We start from the raw sequence: 20,121 nt of genomic DNA on the forward strand, positions 1-20,121 counted from the left end.
TGGTAAGAAGAAGGGCGGGGGTGTATGCCTTATGATTAACGAGACGTGGTGTGATCATAACAACATACAGGAACTCAAGTCCTTTTGTTCACCTGACCTAGAATTCCTTACAATCAAATGCTGACCGCATTATCTACCAAGAGAATTCTCTTCAATTAGAATCACAGACGTGTATATCCCCCCCAAGCAGACACATCGACAGCCCTGAAAGAACTTCATTGGACTCTATGTAAACTGGAAACCACATATCCTGAGGCTGCATTTATTGTAGCTGGGGATTTTAACAAGGCTAATCTGAAAACAAGGCTCCCTAAATTGTATCAGCATATCGAATGCGCGACCCGAGCTGGCACTTCCGCAACGCATACAAAGCCCTCCCCCGCCCTCCTTTCGGAAAATCTGACCACGACTCCATTTTGTTGCTCCCAGCCTATAGACAGAAACTAAAGCAGGAAACGCCCGTGCTCAGGTCTGTTCAACGCTGGATCGACCAATCGGATTCCACGCTTCAAGATTGCTTCGATCACGTGGACTGGGATATGTTCCGCATAGCTGATTCGGTGAGCGAGTTTATTAGCAAGTGCATCGGTGATGTTGTACCCACGGCGACTATTAAAACCTTCCCCAACCAGAAACCGTGGATTGATGGCAGCATTCACGCAAAACTGAAAGCGCGAATGTTAAGAGAATTATGTTCTCAATGTTCATAAACTGAACTTCAATTAAACTACTCGGTCTGTTACCAAGAATTTGTAAGGTTCTTGTTGAAATGAAACAGACAGAGGCCAGTCTACAATAGTCAGCAATGTTTATTTACAGGAGCTCTGCTTATCATTTCCTGTACATTGGTTTATATACCTCTCATTTCGTCATAAATGTCCCTCCTCCTCTCAGACAATGACAATATAGTTCACAAGTCTTCTCCTACTCATACATTGCTTATCCCATCCTGCCACCTGTTATACAATCTACTACAAGCCCAAGGTTTCTCCCCTCCCTGGGTGGGGAGACTTCCTTCCCTGTTATCAGTTCCACAGTGGTCACAAGTTGGTCTTTCCTGGTCTGCTAACAATCCCTCTTTTCTTATGGACAAACATTCTTCATCATTATACAGAGACAGGGTAGAATTCTGTGAGATATAGTCCTATCATTACTTTAAATGTATACATCATTTAGTCATTATATATAAAATTCATAACAGCGAACCACGGCTTTTAAACAGGGCAAGGCGACCAGAAACATGACCAAATAGAAACAGTGTAGCTATTCCCTCCTCAAGGCAATCAAACAAGCTAAGCGTCAGTATAGAGACAAAGTAGAGTCGCAATTCAACGGCTCAGACACGAGAGATATGTGGCAGGGTCTACAGTCAATCACGGACTACAAAAAGAAAACCAGCCCCGTCGCGGACCACGATGTCTTGCTCCCAGACAAACTAAACTTCTTTGCTCGCCACCGACACGGCCCGCTACCAAAACCTGCGGGCTCTCCTTCACTGCAGCCAACGTGAGTAAAACATTTAAACGTGTTAACCCTCGCAAGGCTGCCGGCCCAGACGGCATCCCTAGCCGCGTCCTCAGAGCATGCGCAGAACAGCTGGCTGGTGTGTTTACGGACATATTCAATCAATCCTTATCCCAGTCTGCTGTTCCCACATGCTCCAAGAGGGCCACCATTGTTCCTGTTCCCAAGAAAGCTAAGGTAACTGATCTAAGTGACTATCGCCCTGTAGCACTCACTTCCGTTATCATGAAGTGCTTTGAGAGACTAGTCATGGACCATATCTCATCCACCCTACCTGACACCCTAGACCCACTCAAATTTGCTTACCGCCCCAATAGGTCCACAGACGACGCAATCACACTGCACACTGCCCTAACCCATCTGGACAAGAGGAATACCTATGTAAGAATGCTGTTCATCAACTACTCAGAATGTAACACCATAGTACCCTCCAAACTCGTTGTAGCGGTATTTATTAGTGAGGGGTAAAGAAAGATTTTGTTCGGGCGCCAGGCAGGTATTAACCATGCCGAAAGGAAAAGAGTAGAACAGAGAGAGTACCACTACCAGACCCACACACATCAGCAGAAGAGACTGCCTAGAGTGTAGCCTGTTTACCAGATAGCCAGCGGAGAGAAGAGAGAATACACACCCTATAAAACCCACATCACAGCACAGTCCTTCCACAATTCTTGGTAACCCCACCAAGCATACCTCATACAATAATAATAATAATAATAATAATGGCAGAGCAATTAAACAGCAACTTCATACACGAAAGAACCCAGTCATCAACAGAGGATTTGCAATCATTTGTATTCTCTTCCAGTGGAGGAGTGCAGAGGGTATGAATGTGAGGGTGTTCATATACACAAAGGCCTTAAAAATGTCCACAATCTTCTCGGCCACATGTCCTTAGTACACCCCACCTCAACACAGTTCAAATAATAATACACACTTTAAAGCAATCTCCCTTTTAACTAAAATGTCCACCCAAATACTTCTGGCAGGGCAATAATAGTCCAGCTCCAATGAACTTCACTGGGAAGTGCATTAGGAAAATAGAGAGTCTGTTGCAGGGTAAAGCACTGGAATGATGGAGGGAAGAGAAAGGGAACAAGAGAGATCTTAGCTGTGGTCTTCAGGCGTGCAGGTGTACTGTCTGACTGTCCGATGGTTTGTTGGTTTGTAGGTTAAAGCTTCGCAACAATGTTGCTACTAATCCATGCGATCCATAACCGGCGCGGTCCCAAACGAAAACAACCAAGCAGTAGAGCGATCACACCGATGATTGAGTTAAATACGTTATAAACTACATACGCTGAAAACAAACAAAACTTCTGCAGCATAGCACACACAATCAAACTGTCGCGCCACCCAAGAGCTCCTCCCCAAAGAGCTGAACAAGCTCTCTTTTATTTCCTCCTTCCTTATTGCTCATGCGCTCTTAAAGTGGCAGCGCACGGTGAAGGCTCCGTGCAGGATTTCGCCACATCGTCATTAAGCTCGAGACCCTGGGTCTCAACCCCGCCCTGTGCAACTGGGTCCTGGACTTCCTGATGGGCCGACCCCCAGGTGGTGAGGGTAAGAAACAACATCTCCACCCCGCTGATCCTCAACACTGGGGCCCCACAAGGGTGCGTTCTCAGCCCTCTCCTGTGCCCTCTCCTGTACTCCCTGTTCACCCATGACTGCGTGGCCATGCACGCCTCCAAGTCAATCATCAAGTTTGCAGACGACACTACAGTGGTAGGCTTGATTACCAACAACGATGAGACGGCCTACAGGGAGGAGGTGAGGGCCATCGGAGTGTGGTGTCAGGAAAATAACCTCACACTCAATGTCAACAAAACAAAGGAGATGATCGTGGACTTCAGGAAACAGCAGAGGGAGCAACCCCCTGTCCACATCGACGGGACAGTAGTGGAGAAGGTGGAAAGTTTTAAGTTCCTCGGCGTACACATCACGGACAAACTGAAATGGTCCACCCACACAGACAGCGTGGTTAAAGAAGGCTTAAAAATCCTTCTTTAACTTGTCTCCTCCCCTTCATCTACACTGATTGAAGTGCATTTAACAAGTGACATCAATAAGGGATCATTGTAACGGTTCTCCTCTTCCTCTTCATCCGAAGAGGAGGAGCATGGATTGAACCAAGACGCAGCGTTGTAACTTGACATGATGAATTTATTTAACAAGACGAAAAAACACGAAAACACTTTAACAAACTACAAAACAACAAACGACGTAGACGCACCTGAACATAAGAACTTACATAACACGAAGAACGCATGAAACAGGAACAGACTACATAAACCGAACAAACGAACAAACAAACCGAAAACAGTCCCGTGTGGCGCAACGTACATAGACACAGACACAGGGGACAACCACCCACAACAAACAGTGTGAAAACACCTACCTTAATATGACTCTCAATCAGAGGAAATGAAAACCACCTGCCTCTAATTGAGAGCCATATCAGGTCACCCTTAAACCAACATAGAAACAGAAAACATAGACTGCCCACCCAAACTCACGTCCTGACCAACTAACACATACAAAAACTAACAGAAAACAGGTCAGGAACGTGACAATCCTGGATTCACCTAGTCAGTCTGTGTCATGGAAAGAGCAGGTGTTCTTAATGTTTTGTACACTTTGTGTATTTTACAATCGGTGGATAAAAAGGAAACGAAACAATTATTGTATGATTATCATTTCTGATAATCTTTGTGCTTGCAGCAGCGTTTACCCCCCTCAAAAATCCAATTGTTTACATAGTGACGTTATAGTGACTATGATAGGCTTATTGACTTGGTAACAGCACCTCCCCATGTAATGTGCTAATATACAGCGTAAAATACAGAGGGCAGATCTGCTGTAATCAAATGTGATGGTTTCAGCAATACATAGTGAATATTCTAATCTGCTCAAGGGTTGAGATACTCTGATATATACCATCCCTTCACCTCAAATGGCTTATCTAATCCGAGTCAGGACTGTCCTCTGGGTCAACACAAATCTACACTAAGTCTGCCTCCCAAATGGCACCCAATTCCCTTTTGGCTCTTGTTGAAAATAGTGCACTAAATAGGGAATAGGGTGGCATCTGGGATGCAACCTAAATCTTATGCTGAGCGAGATTGCATGATCACTAAAATATTGTTCCGAATAGGGAGCAAGCTTTCCCGGGAAAAGCCTACCAATGCAGAATGTTTTGCTGCCGTGTTGGTCCACTGCCAAGCTCATCTGTTCTCATCCGACACAACCAGTCGACCGCATAGTCTGCAGTCTCACAGTCTCATACGGCCATACTGTTGGGATACACAGCCCATACCCAGCCATCATGCTCAAGGCCTCGGAGCCGTTTCCGGGTGCTGCTGCTACAGCACTCCGCTGCTGAATCGCTTTCTTTGTCTCTCCGATCATTCATGACCTCATTGAAACTCATTGAAAGAAAGGTCCTCTTATGGTGTATTACTTGGAGATGGGGAGTTCTCCAAATGATGCCTTAGGATCTCTGCTCAGATAGATGTGGAGGATTGAAAGGAGGGATTTGATGAATGGCAGAAAGTGTGTTGACAGGGACTGTGATCTTCTATCCCCAGGGCTCAAGAGGGAGGCACGCCCAAACCAGCCCGGAGGTGAGTCTTTCTCTATTCTTATTTTTTTGGGGTCTATTTTATCTGATGTTGTTACAGACCTGGGTTCAAATACAATTTGAAATCGAGCTTTTCTTTAGCGCCATATGGGCAGGGTTTGCAGTTTAAGGACTGTTCTATTGGTCAATTTAGCCAGGCAAGCTCAATCAAGTACGGTTAAATCATTTCAAATACTATTTGAACACAGGTTGTTGTTTTTTTGTCTCTAGTCATATGAATGGCATGAATGATAACTGACTTTTCCCAGTTGTTCGGTAGTACCAGCTTTTCAAAAAGTTTGTGTTGCCCACATAATTGAATCAATTGTGATTGATTAAACACGATTAACATGATTAAACTTGAACTTAACTTTGGCAAAGCCTTTGAATAGAATTGATTGAGTTACTGGCCCCCCTCTCTCTACCCATTATTACAGGCTTGACATCTGCACTTAGTAACTCGGTAACTTTCCCAATTAATCACACATTGATCTCAATCGTAGAGTTTCGCTTTAGTGTTGTTTAAGTGTGCCCAGGGCCGTGTTCATTAAGCACTAGGTCTCTTGTAAAAGAGGTCTTCTGATATCAACGGGACTTCCTGGATAAATAAAAGTTAAATTTAACCAAACTTAAGAAAATTAACTGAAACAGGGTTGGACTATCTAAACATTTGTCCAATAAGAAACACTATTTTTCATTTTCCATTGCAAAACATTTTGCCACTGCATGCCCTAATGAACACAATCCAGGTGTCATCATCAGAGACTTCTTGTTTTCATATCAGGATGGACGGGTTAGGCTGTGGGGATGTGCCGAGTGAGGACGACCAGGGGAACGAGATCGAGTGCGAGCAGGACCCTCCCAACTGGCAGGCGCTGGTTAGCCGAGAGGTCCTGGCGGGCCTGACTCCACAGGAGATCAAAAGACAGGAAGTCATCAACGGTGAGGCCGGTGGCCATTTTGGCTCCACATACTGTACAGCTGTCTGGGGATCAATCATACAGATAGATAGCTGTTGAATATTCAAAGTAGTTTCATGCTAGCTGTTTAGCTTTGAGATGGCAAATATGATGCGCTGTATTAGAATTTGTCCTTTAGATTTTTATACCTTTATATACTATCCACCCCAGCCTCACCTAAACCTTATTGACTATTTGAGTCTGTCTATGACCAAGCCTACTGTGTCCATTCAAGTCAAGTGGTGAACTCGTTCATCATGATTATCAGTGATGGTGGGTCCGCTAGCTAAATAAACCACAACAAGTTGCTAAAGTTTGTGTGACGTTTTTGTAGAAAAGTCTCCAAATTCTATGTTGCGTAGATCCTGATATACCAGGAAATCTGCAAGCCTCAATCCCAAATGAAAATCTTGGTTCCACCTCATTGTCTTACATCAGGTAGCGTGACAGCCGTCTGCGGGTGCGTTAGAATAGCACCATCTGTCGGAAGACAATGGGTTCCACCTGTCTTATGACGGTCTGACCATAGAGATACGATAGAGCAGCGTTTCCCAAACTCGGTCCTCAGGACCCCAAGGGGTGCACGTTTAGGTTTTTGCGCTAACACTACACAGCTGATTCAAAGTATCAAAGCTTGATGAGTTTATTATTTGAATCAGCTGTGTAGTGTTAGGGCAAAAACCAATACGTGCACCCTTTGGAGGACCGAGTTTGGGAAACCCTGTACTAGTGGCTAATGTCATAGACCTGCATAGCTTTAGAATGGGCTGATAATGGCAGCTATCTTGTTCTGTTTAATTCTGTGGGTCTAAATGTGTGCGTCTCCACAGAGCTCTTCTACACAGAGCGAGCACACCTGAGGATGTTGAAGGTGCTGGATAACGTGTTCTGCCAGAAACTAACCCGAGACAGCATCCTGCCTCCTGGAGACATTAAACACATCTTCACTAACCTAGAGGAGATTGTCCAGCTACACGGTATAGTGTGTGTGTGTGTGTGTGTGTGTGTGTGTGTGTGTGTGTGTGTGTGTGTGTGTGTGTGTGTGTGTGTGTGTGTGTGTGTGTGTGTGTGTGTGTGTGTGTGTGTGTGTGTGTGTGTGTGTGTGTCTCTCTGTGTCTCTGTGTCTCTGTGTGTGTGCAATGCTAACTATACTCACCGCGGGGCTTCCTCTTCAAAGCTACAGTCAAACTCCTCTCTCAGGGATAATGCTAATTTAAACAACTAGAATTTTAACTTCCTAAATCATTGAAATTCACCTATTCTCAAACAAATGTCCTCTTTTCCCTGACTTTTCTCTTCCTCCCTACAGTGTGGATAACGGAACAGATGGCGGTCATTCGGAAAAAGAACGAGACGTCAGTGATAGACCTGATAGGAGACGATCTACTAGCTTGGGTAAGAGAAGACCAGAGCCCTATGGGCATTTTGGGATATATTTTCAGTCACTGCAGGAGAGGGGGAGTATTACATCCAAAAGCCATTGCTAACATTGCTGTGTGTGTGTCTGTGTCCTTTTCTGTGTCCCTGCGTTTCCATGTCCCTCTGTGCGTGTGTGTAGTTCAGTGATGACGAGGAGGAGAAAATCAAGCGGGCGGTGGGCACCTTCTGCAGTAACCAGCCCTTCGCCCTGGAACTCATCAAGACCCGGCAGAAGAAAGACCAGCGCTTCACCTCCTTTATGCAGGTACGACACACTATACTATATTCTACTGTTCATGGGTTGCATGTTGTGTCACAATATTGTTCTGAAGGTTCTCTTGACGACTGGGCATTCTACTCAATGCATTCTCAGTTGGCGCTAATGAAGATTTTTCATTATAGTGGCTTGGAAACACAATGATATCTCTAAAGGAAAAAAACTGGCTTTCGTCATCATTGTGATGTCGTCAGATTGACCATTTGATCTGGAGTGAGTGACTGTAGTACTGACTCGGGTGTGTCTCTCTCGTCCTGTAGGAGGCTGAGAGCAACCGTCTGTGTCGCAGACTGCAGCTGAAGGATATCATTCCAGTGGAGATGCAGAGGCTGACCAAGTATCCACTACTGCTGGAGAGCATAGCCAAGTACACAGGTACAGTAGACAACACCACTATAAAACACAGTCTGTCCACACAACTAATAAAGGTTGAGACATTGGCCTGAAAATAATTTGGATTACGTTTCATCTCTCTTCTGTGTCCATCTGTTGGGAGATAAGTATTGCATTTCTTTGTAATAGTTGATTAAAGAGGGATGTATTTCCATGCCGAATGATCTTTTAATGTTTAATAAAATGACTGAACTAAAGGAAAGCAGATTTAGCTACTCAAACCTTTACAACCAAAGATTGTCAAATCTGTCAAAAATTGCATGAAGATTAGGCTATAAATAATCTTGGTTTACCCAGAACTAAGATATGTTTACGGAGTCTCTCCATAAGAGATTAGGCTGTAAATAATCTTGGTTTACCCAGAACTAAGATATGTTTACGGAGTCTCTCCATAAGAGATTAGGCTGTAAATAATCTTGGTTTACCCAGAACTAAGATATGTTTACGGAGTCTCTCCATAAGAGATTAGGCTGTAAATGAATCCGTCATCATCATCATGCCTTCACATTCTCGTGCACGTGGGTTTTTGTTGTGCACTTATTTGGTCCACTCCATGAGACTGATATCATCTGCTTGTTTGTTTTTTTGCCTGACAGAGGATGCAGAGGAGAGGGACAAAGTGAAGAGGGCCGGGGAGTGCTGCAGGACGATCCTCAACTATGTCAACCAGACAGTGAAAGAGGCAGAGAACAAACAGGTAACTGACTATGGAGAGGACAACCAGTGGGACTAGACACATGGTGAACACATGCACACATCTGGCTACACCAACAGTTGTCATGGTGCAGCCACGTTTCAATTGAAAACTGTGGGACACTTGCAAGCTAAATTAAGCGAAACCAGTTCAGATGGCACCAATGGGATTCAAACACTTCCTACCTTAATATGGCTGTCTACAGTGGCTTGCAAAAGTATTCACCCCCCTTGGCATTTTTCCTATTTTGTTGTCTTACAACCTGGAATTAAAATAGATTTTTGGGGGGTTTGTTTCATTTGATTTACACAACATGCCTACCACTTTGAAGATGCAAAATATTTTTTATTGTGAAACAAACAAGAAATTAGACAAAAACAACAGAAAACTTGAGCGTGCATAACTATTCACCCCCCCAAAGTCAATACTTTGTAGAGACACCTTTTGCAGCAATTACAGCTGCAAGTCTCTTGGGGTATGTCTCTATAAGCTTGACACATCTAGCCACTGGGATTTTTTTCCCATTCTTCAAGGCAAAACTGCTCCAGCTCCTTCAAGTTGAATGGGTCCCTCTGATGTACAGCAATTTTAAGTCATACCACAGATTCTCAATTGGATTGAGGTCTGGGCTTTGACTAGGCCATTCCAAGACATTTAAATGTTTCCCCTTAATCCACTCGACTGTTGCTTTAGCAGTATGCTTAGGACCATTGTCCTGCTGGAAGGTGAACATCCGTCTCAGTCTCAAATCTCTGGAAGACTGAAACAGGTTTCCCTCAAGAATTACCCTGTATTTAGCAACATCCATCATTCCTTCAATTCTGACCAGTTTCTCAGTCCCTGCCGATGAAAAACATGGTGTTCCTGGAGTGATCAGAGGTGTTGGACTATTTTGTGTCCAATTTGGACTATTTTGTGTATGTCCATTACATGAAATCCAAATAAAAATACATTTAAATCACAGGTTTTAATGCAACCAAATAGGAGAAACACCAAGGGGGATGAATACTTTTGCAAGGCATTGTATTTAAGTTGACCAGTTCCTCTGCTAAGCTATGTGATTGGCTTTTCTTTGCTGTTTTTATTGCTGCTGCTGTAACTATTGCTGCCACCTGCTATGCATTGTCTGTTTTCTGCTAGCCTAGCACAACCCCAGCCTCCACCTATTTGGTTCTGCTTTTTTCCCCATCAGGGGATTGATATATCTCACTCACTGCCTGTATTGTAATGGTAATAAGGGACACATGGCTCTGGCAGTCAGCTCCCATGAAGGAGCAGAGCCAAACACCAATACCAGATGTTTTGTCATCTATTTTTGTTTCTTAAATGGTTAAAGGAATATGTGAGTTTCCTGTCTGAACTCTATTAATGCAAAATGTAGTAAACAGTGCATCTCTTATGCCTGCCACCTTTCTACCAGAATATATCAGCTAAGGGACTGAATAGCATTTAGATCCTATTAAATGAGTGGTCTAACTGTATACTGTCTAGCCAGTGCTGGTAAGTGTGTGTGCTCCTCTCCCTACAGAGGTTAGAGGACTACCAGAGACGGCTGGACCTGTCCTCACTCAAACAGAGTGAGAACCCAATGATCTCAGAGTTCAAGGTGAGACTACTTGTGTCTTCATTTATTTACATGTATTTACCATTATTTGACCAGGGAAGTTAATTGGACATATTCTCATTGTTGGCTTAAAGCTGTAGAAAGGTGCCTGTTCTGACGTGTGTGCGTGCATGTGCGTATGTGCGTGTGTGTAGAGTCTAGACCTGACCAAGAAGAAGATGGTGCACGAGGGACCTCTCTCCTGGAAGGTCAACAAAGACAAGACCATCGGTACGTACCCATAATTCAACAGAATGTGTTTTAGCGGTGTAGAAATGTTGATCATGTAGAGAATAATTATTATTTTTTACCTGTAGGACAATTGCTATTTCCATTTTCAGCTTAGCCCTTTGGTATGCTAGAGTTGTCCTCATCCAATGCTGAAAAGCTAAGTAGGCTACAACATACAATAGAAGACTGAGAAGAAGACCCAGGGTTCACATGCTATAGTAGTTTTTGCCCACATGATGACTAGCTTGTCCTGTTGAGTATAAGTGATTTTCTGTGTGTTGTAAACCATCTTCTCTCTATACCAAATGCCAGGACTGAGAGAAACAAAACGTTCCCCATGCCATACCAATGAATCAACAACTTGAGTCATGTTGTCATGAATTTCAATGATGTTTATCCATGTATTTCAGTGTCTGTGACTGCCATTAGGTTATAAAAACAAAAGTATTCACTTGAACTTCCTCCTGTGCCCTCAGAGCTGTACACGCTGCTCCTGGAGGACATCCTGGTGCTGCTGCAGAAGCAGGACGAGCGGTTGGTCCTCAAGTGCCACAGCAAGAACTTGGCGGGCACCGCCGACACCAAGCACATCTTCAGCCCCATCATCAACCTCAACACCGTGCTGGTGCGCTCGGTAGCCACCGGTGTGTCCATTCAGTTCAGTTCTAACAATAACAAAGCGTTTTCCCTCGTTTATGTTTCAGTAAAACGCTAAGGGATGGGGCTTGAGAAATGTAACCACACTCATATTCATAGACAGAGCTATGGATGCAAGGACTGACAATCCATTGTATCAACATTATAGTTTTAACCACAAACTTATATTTTGGGTTTTGAAGGGGTACGACAGTTGAACTAAGCTCATGAGGCATTTATAAGTTATATTCTTGAAGAATCAATCAAATGTATGTAGCAACTGCTTATTTCCCTTTTTAAGGGGGCTATTTTGTGTGAAATGTTTTTTTTAAATCTGATATAAATAGTTATTGCTCTATTTGTTACGTTTCCATCTGTGATGTTCTGAATGTTGCATCCCACTGAAAAGGCTCCTGGAATCATATCTTATCAAATTGCTTCAAGCAACATGTCTGTGGTAGCCTGGTCCCAGATCTGATTGTGCAGTCTTGCCAACCACCATGTTTGGCATGACAGTGACTATTGGCGTAAGCTTTTTGGAACCTGCCTGATCTTGCAATAGCTCACATTCTGTTTTACTGACGTGACCAGGCTAAATTGGAGTTGGCTATACAGCTCAAACAGATCTGGGACCAGGCTATATCTAGTGCACTTTGGAGAGGAAAGACAACATAGTAAAGACAACATAGAAGACTGTCAATATAATATACTGTATGTTCTAATGATATTGTCTCTTCTCCTGTCAGACAACAAGTCCTTCTTTGTGCTGTCTATGTCCGACAACGGAGCCCAGATCTACGAGCTGATGGCCCAGACCGTGTCCGAGCAAAGAACGTAAGTCTGTCTGCTCATTTTCATCCCAAAGTCACTTTATTCAAGCATCCCATTCAGTTGTTACCTGGCTGGAACTAGGATTGCAAAATTCTGGACACTTTCCAAAAGTTCCCAGGTTTTCCAGAAATCCCAGGTGAAGGATTCCAGGGGAGAATAATCAGGGACAGAATCCTCCAACCAAGATTTCAGAAAAATCTGGATTTGCTTGGTCCCTCCAAGCTAAGTTGCTCTCAAAGAGATACATTGCCTTCAGAAAGTATACACACCCCTTTATTTTCTCCACATTTTGTTGTCACAGCCTGAAAATTTTGATTTTCTGTCACTGATCTACACACAATATCCCTTGAAATGAATAACAATTCAATTAAATGTATTCAGTCAATAAGTATTCCCAGGTTTTCCTGAGGGCACACACTTAATGTGTTGTGAAATCTGTTGTGAATGTATTGTAATGTTTTTAAAATTGTATAACTGCCTTAATTTTGCTGGACCCCTTGGCAGAAGCTAATGGGGATCCATAATAAATACAAATATTCAACCCCTTTGTTATGGCAGACCTAAATAAATGCACAAGTAAAAATGTGCTTAACAAATCACATAAGTTGGTTAACATGATCTCTGTACCCCACACATACAATGATCTGTAAGTTCCCTCAAACAAGTATGTGCATTTCAAGCTCTGATTAAAGCACAAAAAACAGCAAGATTTTTAAATGCCTCGCAAAGAGGGGCACCTATTGGTTGATGCTGAATATCCCTTTGAGCATGGTGAAGTTTTTAATTACACTTTGGTTGGTGTATCAATACACTCAGTCACTACAAAGGTACAGGCGTCCTTCCTAACTCAGTTGACGGAGAGGAAGAAAACTGCTCATGGAGGACAAGTACATTAGTGTCTAGTTTGAGAAACAGATGCCTCACAAGTCCTCAACTCGCAGCTCCATTAAATAGTACCCGCAAAACACCAGTCTCAACGTCAACAGTGAAGAGGCGACTCCGGGATGCTGGCCTTCTCAGTTGTGCACTGGGGCCTCCCACTCCTCTTTCTATTCTGGTTAGAGACAGTTTGCGCTTCTCTGTGAAGGAAGTAGTACACAGCGTTGTACGAGATCTTCAGTTTCTTGGCAATTTCTCGCATGGAATAGCCTTCATTTTCTCAGAACAAGAATAGACTGACGAGTTTCAGAAGAAAGTTCTTTGTTTCTGGCCATTTTGAGCCTGTAATCGAACCCACAAATGCTGATGCTCCAGATACTCAAATAGTCTAAAGAAGGCCAGTTTTATTGCTTCTTTAATCACCACAACAGTTTTCAGCTGTGCTAAAATAATTGCAAAAGGGTTTTGTAATGATCAATTAGCCTTTTAAAATGATAAACTTGGATGAGCTAACACAACGTGCCATTGGAACACAGGAGTGATGGTTGCTGATAATGGGCCTCTGTTTGCCTATGTAGATATTCCATAAAAATAAAGAAAATCTGCTGTTTCCAGCTACAATAGTCATTTACAACATTAACAATGTCTACACTGTATTTCTGATAAATGTTCTTTTAAAAACAAGCACAAAACAGTGATCCCAAACTTTTGAATGGTAGTGTGTGTGTGTGTGTATATATATATATATATATATATATATATATATATGACAAAACACATCACGACAAGAGAGACAACACTACATAAAGAGAGACCTAAGACAACAACATGCTGTAGCAAGGCAGGCAGCAACACATTACAACACAGCATGGTAGCAACAGAACATGACAACAACATGGTAGCAGCACAAAACATGGCGCTGTAGATGGTGCACTTCCCAGAAAGACAGGATGGGCTCTCTTTCTATTTCTATGGTTGGTCTGTTTCTCATTAACTGCTCCCATCCACTAGGTGGCAGTGTCTGATAACGCAGAGTGCAGAAACCATGAAGACAAAAACACACATCATACCTTTACTTCAGACCGAGTGAGTTCACTGTCCTTGTTGGCTTTTTATATATATATTATATGTACTTTTATACACTGCTTTCTAATGAAAAAAGGCACATCGCCCTAGTTTATCATTTACGTTTGTGTGTGCATGCGTTTGGCATGTGTGTTGCAGTGTGGAGCGAGACGCAGTGGAGATTATCAGCACGGGGGTGCCCAAACTGAACAAAGACCCTGAGCGCACCTCCATGGGATGTACCCAGTCCCCAGGTATCAATAACTAGACATTTAATACATTTTCAAAATTCTAATCAAATCAAATTTTATTGGTCACATACACATATTTAGCAGATGTTATTGCGGGTGTAGCGAAATGCTTGTGTTCCTAGCTCCAACAGGGTAGTAGTATCTAACAATTCGGGAAAAAAACATCTACCCTATGAAAAGCTATGTGAGTTTGACTATTCTTCATGCAGCTGTAACACACCTTCATTACCCATGTGTCTGTGTCCCCTAGAAAAAGAAGTCACTTCCTTGCCGGGTCTGCAACCCACACCCACATCGACCAACCCATTTGACGGCGTCAAATCAGACGACGAGGAAGAAGAGGACTCGCCACTGCCAGACAGAAGAGAAGAAGAGGAGGAAGTGGAGGAGGTAGATGAGGAGGAAGTTGAAGCTTTTCTGGATGGAGAGCTGGCAGACAGACTGCCCTTCCTCCAGGAGAGGTCACGCCGGGGCATCGCCATCGACGACGAGGAGCCCGATGACGCCTTCGGCATGCCCCCCTCCAGAGCCGACGAGGCCCTAAGAACCTGTGAGTTCACTGCCTAAGCCTTAGACCAATATGTCACATACAGTGATAGAATGACACATTGAATGGCACACTAAATGTTTTGCAACAGAAACCGAAAATGAGTGTTTCTTCTTAGCCTAATGAACATGACCCTGTAGCCACGCTGACTCTCTCCTTATCCCAGTGGCAGCCCTGAGGCAGGTCCTTCTCAACCACATGACAAGCAGAGCAGAGGGCAGCGACAAGGACAAAGAGAAGGGGAAAGAAAAGGAGCAGAGGAAGGGCCGAGCCCCTGGGGGCCGCCTGCTGAGGACCACGTCCCTGAGGGGCCCAGAGGACAACAACAGTACCTCGGCCCCAAGCAGCGTAGCAGCACCCTCTACTGGCTCCTCGGAGAATGGCGCCTTGGAGAAGACCGAGGCACGGAGGGAGGAGGAGGCCCCGGGGTCCAATGAACCATCGTCTGGGGACACAGGTTTCTTTGAGACTCCCGAGGACTACGGTGAGCCAACTGGGACATTCAAGGCAGAAAAGCGGCAGGGAATTCACCCCTTAGGTTAAGTAGAATTTTACTTAGTCATGAATCGATGTCAATAGGAGACCAAGTTCTAATTCTACTTAAGTGGAAGTTAGGATATACTGTTGCTTTTATAGCATGTTGTTCCTATATCTGATGTTTTATAATAAATCATCTTAATGCATGTTTGAGGTTCCTTCTTTTTAATTGTGAAAGTTACTCAGCTTACCCATTTCCAACTGTCTCTCCCTCCCCCTCCCTATTTCTCTTTCCATCCCTCCCCAGGCAGTTACATGGTCCTGGAGGGCTACGGGGCCTCGGGGGAGAGCAGCACGGACAATGACGGTCAGGCGAGTGGCGGGGGGGGTGGGGCCCAATGGGGCCCGGACTCGGGCATCGACCTGAAGAAGCTGCTCTCCTCATCCTCGCAGACAGGGGGTGCCGGCCCCAACCTCAGCCGCCAGGTCATGACCCACATCCGCCTGCTCCAGGCCAACCTGCAGCACCTGAAGGTACACAATCAACCCCCCTTTAAGTAACATGAAGTTTCCCCCCTAGATCAGACCTGGGTTCAAATACTATTTGAAATCATTACCTCGGGATTTTGACAATGATGCCCTTTATCTACTTCCCCACAGTTCGATGAACTTGTGAATACCGTTTTTATATCTCTGTCCAGTATGAAGGAGGTTAGAGGTAGTTTCACGCGCCAATGCTAATCATTCTTAGCACAATAACTGTCAGTCTATGGTTATCTGCATGCATGGCGCTAGTTAGCAACTTAATTCAAACAGCACGCAGTGAAATACAAATGGTGTCCACGATTTCATCTGACTCTGGGGAAGTAGTGCCTCTTTGCCAAAATCCCAAAGTATCCCTTTAAAAGACTTTACGTGGTTGATTGAGTATGCCTGATTTAGACCAATTAGAATAGTCCCAAAATGGCAAACCACGCCCATTTAGCATTTCGGGCAGGCTAGAGTAAGCGCTTAAAAGTGCACTATGCAGAAATTGCTGTGCCATTTCCTGGTTCCTAATATTCTAATAGTTCGCCTAATTTCAGTTTGTGACAAAACAAGCAAGTATTAGTGTAGAGAATAATTGTACCATCTAAACCGTTGTGAAATTTTCAGCTGTTTAACCTAGTGTACAAAACTGAAAGTAAAAGACGCAAAAACGAAACTTAAGAATGGGAAGCATAGAAATAGCACACATAGAACAGATCTACCGCTTAGACTTGCTTTCAATGTGAATGACATATCTATAACTCATATTTCTATGTGAATTTGGTCAGCTCGCCCAAAAAGTGACATATTGCAGCTTTAAAGTATTTGAAAGATTTCAGATAAATCAGACCTGGCTTCAAATGCTAAGGTCAGTTTTTTGTTCTTAGCTGATCTTTGATGTGTGCCCCAGGGCATCTTCGGCCAAGAACTCGCGCTTTGTGAAATGTATGAGAATGGCTTTATAGGTAAAGTTATTCCATGTCTATCATGCAGTCTCTCACGCGGCATGATCAAGACATCTGTTTGTCAATCTGCCAGTTTGCCCATACTATTATATTTTTTTACTGTATGGGGCCATCCACCCATACACTAATTTTATCCATCTGTATGTTTATATGTTCTACCAGAGCTAAGTTTCTGTCAAAAATCTGCTTTCAGGAAGTGGAGACCAAGTATAATGAACTGCGCCAAAGGCTGACTGAAACAGCTACTGACACAGAGGAGAACAAAGGTACTGTGAATTATTGATACTGCATCCCATATGACACTCTGTACTCTTTATCAGTAAAGTATCAGGGTGCGTCCCAAATGGCACCTTCTTCCCTATAAATTACACTACTTTTGAGAGCTCTATGGGCCCTGGTCAAAAGTAGTGCAATTTATAGGGAAGAAGGTGCCATTTGGGACGCACCCTGATACTTTACTGACCATGAACAGATACAACAGGAGTTCACATGCACAGGATGCTTGAAAGGGCTTTGGAGTACATACGCATCGATATATCTTGTACTCCACCAATACATAGTTATTTCTGCAAGCATTGAAGTTTGAGTAAACCGTACACACGGGACAACAAACAGAATACGTATCACAACTTCAAACCAGATGTGTTGTTGGTTATCATAAGTATAGGTTTTGTGGTCAAATATCAAAGAGAAAAACACGATGAGGAAAGCAAAATCTAAATATGTGTTCATTATTTCTCTTTTTGTTGTCTCTCTCGCTCTTCAGATAATAGTTAGTGATGACAGAGCCCCTTCCCCTCCACCACAAGAGGACGAAGGAGGGACACGGAGGGGGACACCTCTTCCTGTCCTCTGGAGGCCCTCCACCTCAGCCCCCCACCCCTCCCATAATGCTGTGGCCCACAGTGGAGACTGGAACGATCAGGGGACCCCCCCCGCCCGGCACAAATGGCAATCAGGGAAAAGAACGCCACAACTCACACAGCGTTCTCACTAGGACCATTCCACCCCCAAACACCCCACTTTGGAAATTAACACAAGTGCTGCTCAAAGTGTACCGACTACCACCACCATCAGGATATTAGTAGATAGGGATTGAAGTTATTTTTCAACCCCCGCATCTTCTTTCTCCTGTGGATAAGAGTGCCATCTTCCCATTGCTCACGTGCATTCAGCATTCGGAACGCACCACTTTCAATATATCCATCGGGGGTCAGAAACACAACTGTACGTGATGCTATAGTCCAACTTAAAGCACTGCTGTGTTGTGGTTAATGGTTTGGACCTGGAGGACCACCATGGCAAAGGCTTAGCAGAGTGAGAAGTGTGCAGAAGATGCAGGGTGGTCAATATACATACCTCTTCAGTTGTAATCATTCCATGATTGATCAAATTCCACTAGAACAAAAAATGGCAAGTTTAATCAGTGTTTTTTCTAACCCCCCCATCATGCCTACAACACTGAAAGCCTTGTAGATTTTGATTAGGTATCTTAAGACATCCTGAAGTAATTCTTTAATCACTTAGGGGTGAATCCTATTGTAACTTCCACTTAAGTTAAATGTTCCCTTAAGTTAGGATTCTCCCTTTAATAGGTCCTCAAGTGATTTAGTGGATCTCAAGAAAAAAGGACTAGATCGGTCTGCTAGACTGGTCCACTTTGCTAACCCGCATCCTTAGCATGAAGCCTTGGTCTTGTTCACAGCAGATGGTGAAAGAATAAATTGACGAATTCCATTTTCTCGAGAGATATTTCAGTGATACACTGTCAGTGGTGAGGTGATAACAGTATACCGGTAAGCGCTCCATTTGTTCACCTTTTGGTGTGGCTGTATCTCCTCTGGCTTGAGTTGTGGCTCTTGGGAAGCACGTGGTGTGATATAGCAAAATACAAGAGGACAGTCTGTCATTAGAGTTATTGACTTCCCTCTGAAGTCATGTAGTATTCATCCATTCCTAATTGATAGGGACCCTCCTGGATCGGGGAACACCCCCAGCTCTTTGCCCAGTTTCCGTATACCTTCAATTTTTCTGTTTTTGGAACTCTAAAGTCTCTACGTTACTGTACATCGTCCTTTGTGTACGCGCTACTGAGGAAGTCTTAACTCATAAATAAGCTTCTAGGGTGAGAGCACAGGACCTGTGTAATTTCATGGTTGGATTGAGAAAAGACTGGCACAACAAATATATTACTTTCACCAGCCGGAAGACTTGGCTTGGATTTTTGGATGAAAAGGACTTCTATGGACTATTTTAAATGTAAAAATAAATGACTAACAGTTATGAAAAACATTGCATCTCTTAAAATGCATCTCCTGCTTTCTATATTATACAATCATGTATTACTTTGACAGAAACTACTAAAACCAGGAGAGAATAAGATTGCAACGTATCCCTAAAATATTAAATGTAATCTGTCTTTTTATTATTTTTGTCTAGACGTTATATTTTTATTATATTATTGTGAGCACTATTATTATGGTCTCTGGCTCTGTTGAAAACGTAAATACTTATTTTAGGTGAGATTTAAATTAGACTGATCTATTGTTCTAAAAGGAAAGTTCATCTTCCTGTGTAAAGGGAGGGAAATATGAGTTTGGAATATCGGCCAAAACTACACAACTTAAAATGTTCAAATATCATTAAAAAAGCTTGCTGGAAACACTGATGGTGGAGCGTTATTCTCTGTGCTTGGATGTGAAAATACTGCTGTATATTTTGGTATATCTTCTTGTTACGAATGTTTGTTTCATTTTATGAGCATTCTAGGGAGTTTTTCCTAGCCACTGTGCTTCTACATCTGCATTGCTTGCTCTTTGGGGTTTTAAGATGGGTATCTGTATGGTATGGTCAAGGTAATTTTTTTAACAGTCTGGCATGGACATGTTGGCCATGATTTGACCTGTAATCTTTCTGTCATACAGAAGATAGTGTCAAAATCGAAGGAAAACCGAGAGAAGTAAAGCACTGGCGAAGGTTAGAGTTGTACCCCGTCCACTATAGAATTTATGTTGGCGATGCGCTTGTAGAGTTTATCCATAGAGATGTGTAGATGCCCCTAGTGCCCAAAAGCCTGTTTTAGCATGGACAGCACCATAGAGGACTTAAACCATTTGAACAAGTCAACTGGGTGAGACTTCCCATGAGTTAAGGATCACATAATTCCATCCAGGTCATGAGGGATCAGCCACTGAATTATACTTGTGAGCAAACATTCCAT

The 20,121-nt window shown here is 43.3% G+C and overlaps 1 protein-coding gene across 3 annotated transcripts in view; it reads left to right on the forward strand.

Moving 5' to 3' along the window:
* Positions 1–19,569, forward strand: part of arhgef12b (Rho guanine nucleotide exchange factor (GEF) 12b) — a 154,811-nt gene extending 135,242 nt beyond the window's left edge. For all 3 annotated transcript variants that reach the window (XM_039005184.1, XM_039005185.1, XM_039005186.1), the window contains 18 exons: positions 5,115–5,150; positions 5,931–6,088; positions 6,936–7,082; positions 7,415–7,500; positions 7,664–7,789; positions 8,062–8,176; positions 8,791–8,891; positions 10,417–10,494; positions 10,647–10,722; positions 11,199–11,366; positions 12,105–12,192; positions 14,080–14,154; positions 14,293–14,387; positions 14,635–14,934; positions 15,098–15,415; positions 15,716–15,942; positions 17,095–17,167; positions 17,668–19,569. In XM_039005184.1, coding sequence (XP_038861112.1) covers positions 5,115–5,150; positions 5,931–6,088; positions 6,936–7,082; positions 7,415–7,500; positions 7,664–7,789; positions 8,062–8,176; positions 8,791–8,891; positions 10,417–10,494; positions 10,647–10,722; positions 11,199–11,366; positions 12,105–12,192; positions 14,080–14,154; positions 14,293–14,387; positions 14,635–14,934; positions 15,098–15,415; positions 15,716–15,942; positions 17,095–17,167; positions 17,668–17,678 — 2,278 coding nt within the window. In that variant the 3' untranslated portion in view covers positions 17,679–19,569. The remainder of the gene's footprint in view (positions 1–5,114; positions 5,151–5,930; positions 6,089–6,935; positions 7,083–7,414; positions 7,501–7,663; positions 7,790–8,061; positions 8,177–8,790; positions 8,892–10,416; positions 10,495–10,646; positions 10,723–11,198; positions 11,367–12,104; positions 12,193–14,079; positions 14,155–14,292; positions 14,388–14,634; positions 14,935–15,097; positions 15,416–15,715; positions 15,943–17,094; positions 17,168–17,667) is intronic.
* Positions 19,570–20,121: the final 552 nt, after the last annotated feature.

Source organism: Salvelinus namaycush, chromosome 12 (assembly GCF_016432855.1).
Source record: "Salvelinus namaycush isolate Seneca chromosome 12, SaNama_1.0, whole genome shotgun sequence".
NCBI lineage: Eukaryota > Metazoa > Chordata > Actinopteri > Salmoniformes > Salmonidae > Salvelinus > Salvelinus namaycush.